Below are 16,321 nucleotides of genomic sequence, written 5' to 3'. Positions count from 1 at the left end.
AAAGCTTTTCACATTGTCATTATAGGGTATTGTGTGTAAATTTTGAGGAAAAATAAGTGTGTTCCATTTAAGAATAATGCTCTAACACAACACAATGTGGAGAAAGTGAAGCGCTGTGAATACTTCATGGCTGCACTGTACATACCAGAGTACAGTGCTTGTCCGTGTGCTAATGTGAGTGTTCTGACTGTACTTATTCCCCCCATGCAGAACACACTCCAGCAGGTCCAACTGGTTCGACCAGAGACGGCAGGGGGCGTGTCCGTAGGAGGCGTCTTCGTGTGTCACAATAAGAAAATGAGACGGGAGCGATCCTTGGAAGTCGAAAGGAAGGCCACTTCCACAGCAACAGCTCAGCAGCAGAGGGGGTTTTATCGTTTTTGTCATTATGAATTTGGGTGTGCCGCCCCACCTTGGGACTGCTGGAACCTCTTTGGTGATGTGAGACTTCTTCATCAGGTATGTTTGTTTTTATCATCCGTGCACTCACTTGGGACCTGATTCACACAACCTGAATTATTAGTGAACATGTTGAAAATGTCCAAACACAAATCAAAGAATGCAGGGGCCATATTGATATTTTTTATTTAAAAGAATTGACTAAAACAAAGCCTATTAGTAGTTTTATTTTGATCAACATAGCAAGTTTTCCCATATTTGCTCTTTTTTTCCCCCAGTTCCACTTAATCGTATTATCATGTTCCGTGGGTTAACACCAAAATAGCTGTGGACACCCACTTGTTGCATTTTTGTTACGTGCCGTTTTCGAGGTTTCGGCCTGTAAAAATTCTCACCAGGTGTATTCATCGCACTTGGCTGAGGCATGTGTGCTCACGTCCTTTTAGAAAAGCCCGCAAAAACAAATAGAGCGAAAGCAACGTAAAGATACTTAAGGAATCGTTAGCGCGTTAACGCTCGATCCCGCCTACTCACTTCCGGCTTGTTGCTGTCTGAACCAACGAGTGGTTTGATTTTTTTTCCACAGTTTTGGGAAAGACTTGACTCAGCGCAGTCCGACATGAGCGATGATCGCGAGAGACGCGGTCCCCACCGGAACCAGAGCCGTGATGCCAGGCCTCCCGCCAACGTTAAGCCCCGAATGGGCAGCAAGGAGAACCGGAGGCCGCAACCTGCCCGGGTCAGAAGGTCCAGGAGCAATGACTCAGACAGCGGGGAGAGAGGACGCAGGACGCAGCGGCACCGGGAGGAGGGAACTCGACGTGGGAGGAGCACCGAGGCCGTAAGACGGGTGAGGAGGGACGGGGACGCCGACCACCACCGCAGGGCGAGCGCGCCGGACAACGACGTGGAGGAAACGGAGTGCGCCATCTGCTTCTGCTCTTACGATAACATCTTCAAGACCCCCAAGCTGCTGGCCTGCGGTCACACCTTCTGCTTGGAGTGCCTCGCACGCATCAACGTCACCTCCCACGAGGTCAAGACCCTGTCCTGCCCCGTGTGCCGTGAGGTGACTGAGATCCCCCACGGCCAGGACCTCCCCCGGCTGGGCAACAATGAGGACATCATCGGTCGGCTCCCGCCAGAGATGCAGAGGGCCAGGTCCATCCGCTTCAAGCGCAGCAAGGGCAAGCTCTTCCTGAAGAACGCCCCCGCCACGCACGGCGTCCTCACGCTGCCTCACAAGAGCCAGGAGGCCCAGGCCGCCCCCACCGGCGACCTCCGCCTCGCAACCTTGGAGGAGGGCACGGAGCCCGCCACCATGGTGGACGTGGGCCGGCCCCCCAATAGGGTCCGAGGTCGCATGCGCAGGTTTTTCCGCTCCAGCCGGTGCTACTACGCCACGGTGGGGATCGTCGTCACCATCGCCGTGTTATTCCTGCTGGTGGGGGTCCTGGCATTTATTATCATCCCCAACGTGGGCCGCAGGCCTGGACGACCCGGGAACCAGACAGAGCAGGAAGCGGGAAGGGCTTTCACTCCGAGGAGTCTGACCACAACCTGGGTCGGGCGGGCTGCCGGGACCCCTCACTGACCTCTCTCCGCAAAGCACTGTGGAAACCCCCCCTGAAGAAATGAAGCAGCGGACATTTTCTAATGAAGGAAAACTGCAAATTGCATCAAGTCAAACTGTGAAAGCCATGGACTCCCCAACACCTAGGATTTATTGTATATTATCTGTAAATATTTAATCACAAAGTCAAAGTATTTACTGGAAAGTAAACTTGCAGTATAACTGGAATGTTCAGAACAACTTTCATGTCACTTTATTGAGCAACACTACATCACATGACAGGTGGCCATGGCGTTTTTAACCTGCTTGTCAACCCCTCAACCACTCTCTTCTCCAAGTACCACCATATAGGGATGTGTGGACCAATACTGAAATATCGATACCACCAATACTAGATCTTAATGCTCTAACATCAATCCTTCAATCAAAATGTCGTTACTTTTGATACTTTAGTTTAAGGTGTCCAAACTTTTTCCACCAAAGGCCACATACTGAAAAGTCAAACTACGCGGGGCCGCAAGGCTATTTTTTCATTTAAAAAAAAATAATGCTAAAAACTGATATTGTATCAGCTTTGTATTATAAGTGCCAAAGTATATTATTAATAGTTATTAATAGAAACATTTCAGCTTTTTCATATTGCATTCTGATCGTTTTTTACTATTCTTTTCCCTTAAGTAAGAATAGAATAAAAATATTACTACAGTTGTGTAACTGCATAACTTAGTGTGTCAGAAATCCTGCCTGTACAAAATATTCATGTTCAGTTACACATTTAACAGTGTTTATTGTGGTTGTTATAATTTTTCTAATTAATTTATAAGTTAATATTGTTTTATTTTTTAATTACCTAACTAAACTTTGTTTACATTTGGGGTATACTTTATTTTTATATTAACAGCTTCTGTAATTTAGTTCAGAGGTGTCTAAACTTTTGGATGGGCACTTTTTAAATATTTTTTATTTTTTTTAAGAATGCTTGAAACCGATATCATATATATATATATATATATATATATATATATACATATATATATATATATATATATATATATATATACATATATATATATATATATATATATATATAAAGACAAAAACTTGGTGTTAGTGATGACTTAGTATGATATTATTATTATTAGTTTCTGATTCAGATTTTTTGCTCTTATTCCTTACATTCCCCCCCTGGCCCCCAAGTAAGAATGGAACAAATATAATAATAATAATACAGTTGTGTAACTGCATAACCTAGTGTGTCAAAAATGATGCCTGTACAAAAATGTTAATGTTCAGTTACACATTTGACAGTGTTTATTATTGTTGTTGTCATTTTTCAAATGAATTCATAAGTTAATATTGTATTTTTACTAACATGTGTTTATTTTAAGTACATTTGATTTTTATTTTGAGAGCGTCTAATATTTTGGATCAGAAACTTTTTCCACCAAGGGCTGCATACTGAAAAGTCAAGTATGAGGGGCCATTTTGATATATTTTTTTATTATTTTCTTTTTAAATGCGAAAGACAGATATTATATATTTGTGTTAAATGTGACTTAGTATATTTTTATTATTTATTAATTTAAAATGTTAAGCATTTCTCATTACATTCGGATTTTTTGCTCTTTTTTTAGATATTGCACAAAGTACCGGATCGGTATCGCCAATGCCAGCCTGAATTTTACTTAGTATCAAATCGGAATGAAAATCAGTAGTATCGCACATCACTACCGCCATAATGACCAACTTTAAAACACAGTAGCATAGTAGGCCTAAGTATTCATGAAAAATGAGGCAGATGTTGTATTTAACAATTATATTTTATATATTTGGCCATTGTAACATTGCACACAATTTGAACAGTAACACTGTGTTTGAATATAGGAAAATAAATTACCCGTACCACAGTTTGAGAATCACTGGCACTAAGCTAATCAAGCAAAAATGTTGAATACACGCAGGCCAACGGCGCACTTTGTGTATATAATTGTGAATAACTATTTTATAACACCGATGATTACAAAAAGTATGTGTTGTATTTTCACTAAAAATCCTCAACGCTGTCCCCTATTGTTTTTGGGTTTTTTTAATCATAAAGGAACTTTAGTCTGAGCTGCACAAGAGAAAAGGGTAAATATTGTCCGAGTCGTAAGACACACGCCTGTATTTCCTTTTGCACGCCAGCCCGCATGGCTTCTTAGGTCATGTGACCTTCGGTGTTGACAACAAGGCTGATTTTCTTTCTCTTTGCTCGTGGGCCGGACAAACCAGTCCAACAGTGTTACGAGCTCTGTGACACGTTCGCCTGGATTCTTCCGCTGATACTTTGGACAGACCGATGGATGAGGGGAGTGCAAAACAACAAGCGATTGATTGAGTTACATCTCACATTTAGTTACATCTCATCAGACTGCTTGCCTTGTGTGGGCTTACCCAAAATGGAAGAATCTAAAATATTGCTACTTTCAACAATTGGTATGTTGTTGTAGTTTGCATGCCTGCAATCATGATTAACGTGTTACTTATGTAACTTCTTCTAACATCCTGACCTGCTGAGCACAAAAAAGGGGATCCCCCCCCCCTAAATCCACCGCGCCCCGAGACAACGCTGCCCCGCCCGACCAATTGGCCTTGTGGCCCCCTTGAAACAAAACGCCACTGCATAGAGTGAATTTTTTATATTTTTCATTTTGTTGATTATAGCTTGTAGTGAATAAAAACTGCAGAATTCAGTATGACATAAAATTGTTCAAAAAGTGTAAAATTATAAACGATGGGGTCCTGCTCGCATCAGGAAATGAACTGCAAAACTCCTGAGTCTTCATGCTGTAGTCTATGGATTTGTTTGTATTTACAATACTTTGTTGTGATATTACGGTACATTTTGATTGCAGTATTTTACTGTGACAAAACACTTACATGCTGTGAAAAATAAGGGTACTGTAATTTTTAAAGCCATTTGTTGTAATGTCACAGTACATTTTGATTACTCTAATGTTTACAGTTATTGGTTTTAATTTTGAAGTACATTTTGATTCCAGTATTTTATTTTGAAGGGACAAGCGGTAGAAAATGGATGGATGGATGGATGATAAAAAATACCGTAATTTTTACAACCATTGCTCTTAATGTTACATTTGCACTATAGTATTTACTGTGAAATAACAGTTAAGTACTGTAATTTATAAGGGTACTGTAATTTTTTGTCATTTGTTGTAATATTACAGTATATTTTAATCCCAGTATTTTACTGTGAATTACCAATTACTGTAAAAAAAAAAAAAAAAATATATATATATACACTGTATTAACATATATATATATATATATATATATCCATCCATCCATTTTCTTCCGCTTATCCGAGGTCGGGTCGCGGGGGCAGCAGCCTAAGCAGGGAAGCCCAGACTTCCCTCTCCCCAGCCACTTCGTCTAACTCTTCCTGTGGGACCCCGAGGCGTTCCCAGGCCAGCCGGGAGACATAGTCTTCCCAACGTGTCCTGGGTCTTCCCCGCGGCCTCCTACCGGTCAGACGTGCCCTAAACACCTCCCTAGGGAGGCGTTCGGGTGGCATCCTGACCAGATGCCCGAACCACCTCATCTGGCTCCTCTCGATGTGGAGGAGCAGCGGCTTTACTTTGAGCTCCCCCCGGATGGCAGAGCTTCTCACCCTATCTCTAAGGGAGAGCCCCGCCACCCGGCGGAGGAAACTCATTTCGGCCGCTTGTACCCGTGATATTGTCCTTTCGGTCATAACCCAAAGCTCATGACCATAGGTGAGGATGGGAACGTAGATCGACCGGTAAATTGAGAGCTTTGCCTTCCGGCTCAGCTCCTTCTTCACCACAACGGATCGATACAGCGTCCGCATTACTGAAGACGCCGCACCGATCCGCCTGTCGATCTCACGATCCACTCTTCCCTCACTCGTGAACAAGACTCCGAGGTACTTGAACTCCTCCACTTGGGGCAAGATCTCCCCAACCCGGAGATGGCACTCCACCCTTTACCGGGCGAGAACCATGGACTCGGACTTGGAGGTGCTGATTCTCATCCCAGTCGCTTCACACTCGGCTGCGAACCGATCCAGTGAGAGCTGAAGATCCTGGCCAGATGAAGCCATCAGGACCACATCATCTGCAAAAAGCAGAGACCTAATCCTGCAGCCACCAAACCAGATCCCCTCAACGCCTTGACCGCGCCTAGAAATTCTGTCCATAAAAGTTATGAACAGAATCTGTGACAAGGGGCAGCCTTGGCGGAGTCCAACACTCACTGGAAACGTGTCCGACTTACTGCCGGCAATGCGGACCAAGCTCTGGCACTGAGCATACAGGGAGCGGACTGCCACAATTAGACAGTCCGATACCCCATACTCTCTGAGCACTCCCCACAGGACTTCCCGAGGGACACGGTCAAATGCCTTCTCCAAGTCCACAAAACACATGTAGACTGGTTGGGCAAACTCCCATGCACCCTCAAGGACCCTGCCGAGAGTATAGAGCTGGTCCACAGTTCCACGACCAGGACGAAAACCACACTGTTCCTCCTGAATCCGAGGTTCGACTATCCGGCGTAGCCTCCTCTCCAGTTTATACACACCCCGTTTCCATATGAGTTGGGAAATTGTGTTAGATGTAAATATAAACGGAATACAAAGATTTGCAAATCATTTTCAACCCATATTCAGTTGAATATGCTACAAAGACAGCATATTTGATGTTCAAACTGATAAACTTTTTTTTTTTGCAAATAATCATTAGCTTTAGAATTTGATGCCAGCAACACGTGACAAAGAAGTTGGGAAAGGTGGCAATAAGTACTGATAAAGTTTAGGAATGCTCATCAAACACTTATTTGGAACATCCCACAGGTGTGCAGGCTAATTGGGAGCAGGTGGGTGCCATGATTGGGTATAAAAACAGCTTCCCAAAAAATGCTCAGTCTTTCACAAGAAAGGATGGGGCGAGGTACACCCCTTTGTCCACAACTGCATGAGCAAATAGTCAAACAGTTTAAGAACAACGTTTCTCAAAGTGCAATTGCAAGAAATTTAGGGATTTCAACATCTACGGTCCATAATATCATCAAAAGGTTCAGAGAATCTGGAGAAATCACTCCACGTAAGCGGCATGATGGTATGGGGGTGCATTACTGCCCAAGGCATGGGTAACTTACACATCTGTGAAGGCACCATTAATGCTGAAAGGTACATACAGGTTTTGGAACAACATATGCTGCCATCTAAGCGCCGTCTTTTTCATGGACGCCCCTGCTTATTTCAGCAAGACAATGCCAAGCCACATTCAGCACGTGTTACAACAGCATGGCTTCGTAAAAAAAGAGTGAGGGTACTTTCCTGGTCCACCTGCAGTCCAGACCTGTCTCCCATCTAAAATGTCTGGCGCAGTATGAAGCGTAAAATACAACAGCGGAGACCCCGGACTGTTGAACGACTGAAGCTCTACATAAAACAAGAATGGGAAAGAATTCCACTTTCAAAGCTTCAACAATTAGTTTCCTCAGTTCCCAATCGATTATTGAGGGTTGTTAAAAGAAAAGGTGATGTAACACAGTGGTGAACATGCCCTTTCCCAACTACTTTGGCACGTGTTGCAGCCATGAAATTCTAAGTTAATTATTATTTGCAAAAAAAAATAAAGTTTATGAGTTTGAACATCAAATATCTTGTCTTTGTAGTGCATTCAATTGAATATGGGTTGAAAAGGATTTGCAAATCATTGGATTCCGTTTATATTTACATCTAACACAATTTCCCAACACACACACATATATATATATATATATATATATATATATATATATATATATATATATATATATATATATATATAGGTAAAAGCCAGTAAATTAGAATATTTTGAAAAACTTGATTTATTTCAGTAATTGCATTCAAAAGGTGTAACTTGTACATTATATTTATTCATTGCACACAGACTGATGCATTCAAATGTTTATTTCATTTAATTTTGATGATTTGAAGTGGCAACAAATGAAAATCCAAAGTTCCGTGTGTCACAAAATTAGAATATTACTTAAGGCTAATACAAAAAAGGGATTTTTAGAAATGTTGGCCAACTGAAAAGTATGAAAATGAAAAATATGAGCATGTACAATACTCAATACTTGGTTGGAGCTCCTTTTGCCTCATTTACTGCGTTAATGCGGCGTGGCATGGAGTCGATGAGTTTCTGGCACTGCTCAGGTGTTATGAGAGCCCAGGTTGCTCTGATAGTGGCCTTCAACTCTTCTGCGTTTTTGGGTCTGGCATTCTGCATCTTCCTTTTCACAATACCCCACAGATTTTCTATGAGGCTAAGGTCAGGGGAGTTGGCGGGCCAATTTAGAACAGAAATACCATGGTCCGTAAACCAGGCACGGGTAGATTTTGCGCTGTGTGCAGGCGCCAAGTCCTGTTGGAACTTGAAATCTCCATCTCCATAGAGCAGGTCAGCAGCAGGAAGCATGAAGTGCTCTAAAACTTGCTGGTAGACGGCTGCGTTGACCCTGGATCTCAGGAAACAGAGTGGACCGACACCAGCAGATGACATGGCACCCCAAACCATCACCCAACCATGCAAATTTTGCATTTCCTTTGGAAATCGAGGTCCCAGAGTCTGGAGGAAGACAGGAGAGGCACAGGATCCACGTTGCCTGAAGTCTAGTGTAAAGTTTCCACCATCAGTGATGGTTTGGGGTGCCATGTCATCTGCTGGTGTCGGTCCACTCTGTTTCCTGAGATCCAGGGTCAACGCAGCCGTCTACCAGCAAGTTTTAGAGCACTTCATGCTTCCTGCTGCTGACCTGCTCTATGGAGATGGAGATTTCAAGTTCCAACAGGACTTGGCGCCTGCACACAGCGCAAAATCTACCCGTGCCTGGTTTACGGACCATGGTATTTCTGTTCTAAATTGGCCCGCCAACTCCCCTGACCTTAGCCCCATAGAAAATCTGTGGGGTATTGTGAAAAGGAAGATGCAGAATGCCAGACCCAAAAACGCAGAAGAGTTGAAGGCCACTATCAGAGCAACCTGGGCTCTCATAACACCTGAGCAGTGCCAGAAACTCATCGACTCCATGCCACGCCGCATTAACGCAGTAATTGAGGCAAAAGGAGCTCCAACCAAGTATTGAGTATTGTACATGCTCATATTTTTCATTTTCATACTTTTCAGTTGGCCAACATTTCTAAAAATCCCTTTTTTGTATTAGCCTTACACAATATTCTAATTTTGTGACACACGGAATTTTGGATTTTCATTTGTTGCCACTTCAAATCATCAAAATTAAATGAAATAAACATTTGAATGCATTAGTCTGTGTGCAATGAATAAATATAATGTACAAGTTACACCTTTTGAATGCAATTACTGAAATAAATCAAGTTTTTCAAAATATTCTAATTTACTGGCTTTTACCTGTATATATAGCTCCAGTTGAGAGTTGGTACTATTTAAAAGGCCCCCCTGTCCCCTCCCACTGCCGGCAGCAAGTAGGTCAGTCAGGTGGATCCAAGCCCACGGAGACCCCGAATCCCCTTCCCTTCTGCCTGCGATCCCAGAGGCGCTTTCCGGCGGGGACACTTCCACCGCCATGGCCTCCACTCCTTCCGCCTCTGCCCTGACATCCGTGCTCCGGTGTCGAGGGAAGCTTTTGGCCAGGAATCCACCCGGTAAGCGGAGCGCCACTGCGGCCTACAGCCCCCCGCTGCAGGCCTCCAGACACCGCGGCGACCCTTCGGCGGATCGCGCCTGTTCCGTGAGAGCTCCCGTGTGGGAGAAGCATGGCCTGGCTGCGAGGTACAGATCCTCCGCGGCGAGTCGACTCCAAACAGGACACGATTTGAGGCATCCGTGGGGGGCGGCTCACCCCGCCGAGCCCCGCGGCTTCATAGTGACCACCAGGTGGCCTGGAGGGGCACATCGCCCCGCCGGTGTGGTTCAGCCACTTCCACATGCATGCGCCTGCAAAGTTGTTATTCGGTACACTTGTCGGTCCTCATGCGACATTTTGAGAGCGCCCACAGATCGGAAAGTGGTCTACATGGTGGCTGGATGGTCAAGTTTGAAGAACACCTGCTGCTCCTTCCAACTTCTGCTGACACAAGCGATCTTCCGTAAGATGGCGTTGCTGCGTAGCTCCACTAGGGGGCGCCGTGACCAAGGAGAGACCGATGACAACCATGCACTGCAGGTATATTTCAATTAGAAATGTTACGATATGACATTTTCATGTCACGGTATTTTTTATGTCGTTGTAGACACACTGACATATTTTAAACAAGCCTTATTTATACATGGATACTAATTACTTTACTTTGCAAAATATATATATTTAATATTGTTCTTATTATTTGAGCGTTTAACTACATATTTTAATTATCTTCAAAGCCAAACAGGACATAGTCCTTCGGTTTTTGAATACTGTAAAACATTTTGGATTCATATTTATTTTAACTTTTTTTGCTCAAATTTTTCAACAAGCGTCAGTCATAAACAAAATATAAAATATATATATATATATATTTTACCTTTACAAGGCCCTTTGACAGTGGTTTGCAAACTTTTTTTCACCAAGTGCCACCTCAGAAAACACTTGGCTCTCCAAATACCACCATAATGACAAACATTGAAATACAGTAGCATAGTAGGCCTAAGTATTCATTAAAAACAAGGTAGAGGTTTTATTTAGCAAGTATTTGAAATATTTTTGTCCACAAACATTACGCTTAGTTTGAACAATAACACCGTGTTTAAATATTGAATTGTTTTGTTGGCGTTCCACAGTTTGAGAATCACTGGATTAGAAGATATCACAGGTTTAAATTAGAATAGAATAGAATAGAAAGTACTTTATTGATCCCTGGGGGAAATTCAGCACCACAGTTCGCTCACAATAGACAATAAACATTTAGGTATTTTTACATGTGAATAATATAAATACAGTCTATTATACAGCATTATTCACATGTGAATAACATAAATAGTCTATTATACAGCATTATTCACATGTGAATAATATAAATACAGTAAATTATACATTTAAGTACAATCAAAAAGGAACATATGCATTATACAGTCTGATGGTATGAAGGGTTAATATAATAAGAACATTACATGTTTGGTATTTTCGTGTAGGGCAAGGGTGTCAAACTTGTTTTTTTCAAAGTCCACATCGCAGTTTTATATATATATATATATATATATATATATATATATATATATATATATACATATATATATATATATAGATATATATAGTATATGTAATGTGTATATATATATATATATACAGTATATACACATATACATATATATGTACTGTGTATACATATATATATATATATATATGCTTGCTTAAGGTTGTCCATCGTATCCGATGACGACAATCCATCTCTATGTCTCTATGTTTTGTGAGTCCTCGTGTGGCTGAATAGTCCAATCCGTGATCCCACATGATCTGCCGCAAACAAAGTAGGTGAAGGCACTGACTGGGGTTGCGGGCTTCATGCCTTCTTTGACGCTTCCTGGCTCGTTGACCACCTCGGTCCTCCTCAAGCTTATGAACTCCTTGTTGGAGGAGCTGCCGCCAGGTGGAACGTTGGGCTGCAGTGTCCTCCAGCTGGGTCGGGTTCAGGGCGCATTTCTTCATGACAGTCTTCATTTGATCTTTATAACGCTTTTTTGGGCCTCCTGCCAAGTGGTGACCAAGATGAAGCTGACCATAAAGCACCTTCCGTGGTAAGCGTTCTTCTGGCATCCTGATAACGTGGCCAAGCCGGCGAAGTTGGTGCTGGGTGACTGTAGCCTCCACACTGGTGCAGTTGGTCTTGCAGAGTATTTCAGTGTGGGGGACTCTGTCCTTCCAGGATATCCCCAGGATGCATTGCAAGCACCTGATGTGGAAGGCCTCCACTATCCTGAAGAGGCGGCTGTACAGGGTCCACGCTTCACAGCTGTAGAGGAGGGTCGTCATGACCACAGCTAAATAGACCGTTACCTTGGTATGTAGCTTAAGGTCTTTGTTCTGGAAGACCCTTCCCCTGAGTCTGCCAAAACATGCTGACGCCTGCTTGATCCGGTTTTGAACCTCCCTCTCGATACTGCAATCGTCAGAGAGAAAGCTGCCAAGGTATTTGAAAGAGTCCACTACTGCAAGTGGTTTATTGTCAATGGTGAAGGTTGGTGGATGAGGTGGAGGAGTGGATGTCCACTGGCATATTACCTCGGTTTTTGCCACGTTGACAGAGAGGCTGAGAGGGTAAGTTGCAGCGGCTGAGAGGGTAAGTTGCAGCGCTTCCGGTGTGTGGGCCACAACTGCGCAGTCATCTGCGTATTGGAGTTCGATGACTTTCACTGGTGTGACTTTTGTGACCGCTTGGAGACTCCAGATGTTAAACAGGTTCCCATCAAGTCGGAAGTCGACGGTAACGCCACTGCCCTTCTTGATCCTCTCATGGAGCAGCAGTGTCACACACAGGAGGAAGATATTAAACAAGACTGGAGCAAGGACACATCCCTGGCGTACACCGGTGCACACCTTAAAGGGTTCTGATTCCTGGCCGCCAATAGTCACACGTGACATCATCCCTTAATGGAATTGCCTTAGGATGTTGACAAACTTCTGTGGGCAGCCGAACTTCAAGAGGATATTCCAGAGAAGCTCCCTGTTGATGGTGTCAAAAGCCTTCAACAGATCAATGAAAGCAACAAAGAGGTCTTGGTGCTGCTCCCTACACTTCTCCTGAAGCTGCCGTGTTGTGAACACCATGTCCACAGTGCTCCTGTTCTTCCTAAAACCACATTGTGACTCCGGCAACAGGTCTTCCGTGATGTTGTTCACCAGCCTGTGTAGCATGACTTGAGCCAGGACTTTACCAGCAACAGCCAGAAGTGAAATGCCACGACTGTTGCCACAGAGGGACTTGTTACCCTTGCCTTTGTAGATGGTGATAATATTGGCATTTCTCCACTGCTGAGGGACAGTTTCATGCTTCCACACGTTGCTGATGACAAGGAAAAGGGCACGGATGGAAAGGTCGCCTCCTTGCTTGAAGATCTCTGCAGGGATGCTGTCAGGACCAGGGGTCTTGTTGTCTTTCAGAGACCTTATTGCACTCTTAACCTCTCCAAAGGTTGGTGGAAGGTCAAGGTCATGGATGATTGGATAGTCAGGTAGTTCCTCCAGAACTGAGGGGTCTGTTGGGGCGGGCTGATTTAACAGAGTTTCAAAATGTTCTGCCCATCTTTAGGTGATGAGCTTCTGGTCTTTTATGAGGGTTGTACCATCGTTAGACTTTAGTGGGGAGACAGCGCAGTTTCTTGGGCCGTAGATGGTTTTCACTGCATCTTAAAAGTTGTGCAAATCATTTTTGTTGGCATGAGATTATATTTCAGCTGCCTTTGATATCCACCACTCATTCTTCAAGGCACGCAATTTTGACTGCACCTCCCTTCTGATGTTTGCCATTGCTGTCGGAGCACAGCTGAATATATATATATACACATACATATATATGTATGTATGTGTATATGTATATATATATATATATATATATATATATATATATATATATATATATATATATATGTATATGTATATGTATATGTTAAGGCTGAAACGACGCGTCGACGTAGTCGACGTCATCGGTTACGTAAATACGTCGACGCCGTTTTTGTGCGTCGGCGCGTCGCATATTTACGTCACTCTACTTTACTGTCATGGCGGAGCGCAAAGCAGACGATGCGAACGAGGGGAAAAAAGCACGCCAAAAGTCGTCAAAAGTGTGGGAGTATTTCAATAAACGGCCTAATAATGTTGTTGTATGCACACTGTGTCGAGCGGAAATGGCCTATCATAGCAGCACAACGGCTATGAACGAACATTTGAAAAGAAAACCCCCGACAGCGTTCTTGCCATCACCATCAACAAGTCAATCGTCCGCGTGCGTATACGTTGTCATTATTACACAAAAACATGAATGTGTCATTTGTATCTGCGTTGTAAATTCATAAACTAAAGCAACGTTTTGCTCTGAGAGGCGCGTTTGGCGTGCCTGTTCAGTGTTTACAAAGACGCGCTCCTCTTTAACGCTGTGGAGAGGCGGCGGCGGCGAGCGAGCGGCGAGGCGGGGCGCGCCGGGAGCGACGCCGCAATCGTGCCCAGGTGCGCGATCCGCGCAGTTGGAAGAGAAAAGACTTTGTGTAAAATTAAAAGATTGTAAACCTGGCAAAGCCGTCTGGCGTTCAGTCTGTCGGTCCTGAAAGAACCCCACGGCACAAGACGTGTCACAAACGCTAACGTTAATTAGTTGTGCAAATACCTTTTACAACATTAACAGTTACATATACTATGTACAAACGAACAATTAACTTTCACTTTAATCATACTATCATTGTTGTGTTATTAAGCAAAATAAGCAATACTTTTACTTTTGTTGAAATGTTTACACTGTACACTTTTTTGTATTGGATGTTTAGCTTTATTTTTGCACATTTTAGCAAATAAGCAATACTTTTACTTTTGTTGAAATGTTTACACTTGTTACAGAATATTTCCGTTTTGCACTTTTTTGTATTGGATGTTTATCTTTATTTTTGCACATTTTAAAGCAAAATAAGCAATACTTTTACTTTTGAAATGCTTATACTATTCCAGAATATTAAGATTTGCACTGGATGTTTACTTTTATATTTGCACATTAAAAAGCAAATAAGCTACTTTTAATTTTGTTAAATGTTAAAAGTTTTAAATGTTTACATTGTTACAGAATATTTTGTCATGTTGTTGTCAATGTTGACTGAGTGGCCATACTTTTTTTTTTGTAAATAAAAGCCATGCCTTTTGAAAAAACTGGCCTACATTTATTTTTTCCTCTTCATTTTAAATTTTAAAAAAAATCGGTAAAAGGAAAAATAATCTATAGATTAATCGGAAAAAATTATCTATAGATTAACCGATTAATCGAAAAAATAATCTATAGATTAATCGATAGAAAAATAATCGTTAGCTGCAGCCCTAGTATATGTATGTATATATATATATATATACATATATATATGCAGCACGGTGACAAAGGGGTTAGTGCGTCTGCCTCACAATACGAAGGTCCTGGGTTCGATCCTGCGCTCGGGATCTTTCTGTGTGGAGTTTGCATGTTCTCCCCGTGACTGCGTGGGTTCCCTCCAGGTACTCCGGCTTCCTCCCACTTCCAACGACATGCACCTGGGGATAGGTTGATTGGGAACACTAAATTGGCCCTAGTGTGTGAATGTGAGTGTGAATGTTGTCTGTCTATCTATGTTGGCCCTGTGATGAGGTGGCGACTTGTCCAGGGTGTACCCCGCCTTCCGCCCGATTGTAGCTGAGATAGGCTCCAGCGTCCCCCGCGACCCCGTAGGGAATAAGCGGTAGAAAATGGATGAATGGATGGATATATACATATATTTTATTTTTTTTATTATTTTTTTTGTCTGTATGTTGTCAAAAAAATCTTTAGATTTTACTGTAGAAAGCTGGCAGTTTAGTTGTTTTTTTACAGCATATAAAAAAACTGAATAAGTGGAATATAATGGAAAAACATTACCACATGTATTTTTTACGGTAAAATTCACGCAACACAGCTGCCCTTTTTTACCGTAAAATCTATGGTTGTTGTTTTAACAGTGTATTATTGTATATGGAAAAACGGTACCAAAGTTGATCTTACAATAAACAACTCCGTCGCCAGAATTTTACCGTAAAATCTATTATCATTTTTACAGTGTACAATGTGAGGGATAACTCGCTTCAAAATAATTTGTCAAGCAGATATTTGAGTATTTCTTTATTTTAACAATATATAGGGCCCAACATTTTTTGGAGTATACAGTATGATGATAATATATTTTGTTGCATTATTAGATAATATTCGGCAAGGCATTGCAAGTTTATTTATAGAGCACATTTCGTTCACAAAGCAATTTAAAGCACTTCACTGACAATTACAAGTAGGCAAAATTTAAAACATAAAATACTCATAAAAAATAATTAAAATAAAATCATAAAATAAAATCATAAAACAATGATAACTTAAATTAAAATCACATAATATTGATAAAATACAGTTGTCATATGGACAATTACATACAAGTGTTTTCAGGCTGGATTTGAACATTGCCCATGTTGAGGCCCATCTCACATCTTCTGCAAGACTGTTGCAGATTTTAGGAGCATGTAACTGAAACGCAGCCTCACCATGTTTGGTCCTGAGTCTGGGCACTAGCAGGACACCACACCCCTGATGGTTCTACCATGTCAGAGATGTAATTTGGAACCAGACCATGAAAA

General features: G+C 42.3%; 2 protein-coding genes across 2 annotated transcripts in view; both read left to right on the top strand.

Moving 5' to 3' along the window:
• Positions 1-41: 41 nt before the first annotated feature.
• Positions 42-2,212, top strand: rnf183 (ring finger protein 183). The gene is made up of 2 exons (XM_061956055.1): positions 42-459; positions 986-2,212. Exons 1-2 carry the CDS (start codon positions 127-129, stop codon positions 1,991-1,993), a joined length of 1,341 nt encoding a protein of 446 aa, XP_061812039.1. The 5' UTR covers positions 42-126; the 3' UTR covers positions 1,994-2,212.
• Positions 2,213-9,976: 7,764 nt separating this feature from the next.
• Positions 9,977-16,321, top strand: part of mgat1a (alpha-1,3-mannosyl-glycoprotein 2-beta-N-acetylglucosaminyltransferase a) — a 34,209-nt gene continuing 27,864 nt past the window's right edge. Inside the window, exon 1 of the mRNA XM_061956036.1 lies at positions 9,977-10,186. The gene's annotated coding sequence lies outside the window, so the exon portion shown is untranslated. The remainder of the gene's footprint in view (positions 10,187-16,321) is intronic.

This window comes from Nerophis lumbriciformis, linkage group LG04 (assembly GCF_033978685.3).
Source record: "Nerophis lumbriciformis linkage group LG04, RoL_Nlum_v2.1, whole genome shotgun sequence".
Classification (NCBI taxonomy): domain Eukaryota; kingdom Metazoa; phylum Chordata; class Actinopteri; order Syngnathiformes; family Syngnathidae; genus Nerophis; species Nerophis lumbriciformis.
Note: the sequence above shows the minus strand (reverse complement) of the source record. Positions and strands in the feature narration are given on the sequence as shown.

Excerpts from the sequence above, each read along its gene's own strand:
- rnf183 (XM_061956055.1), top strand. The coding sequence starts at position 127 with ATGGCTGCACTGTACATACCAGAGTACAGTGCTTGTCCGTGTGCTAAT. Across the intron at positions 460-985 it reads ATGTGAGACTTCTTCATCAG|TTTTGGGAAAGACTTGACTC; the intron begins GTATGTTTGTTT and ends TTTTTTCCACAG.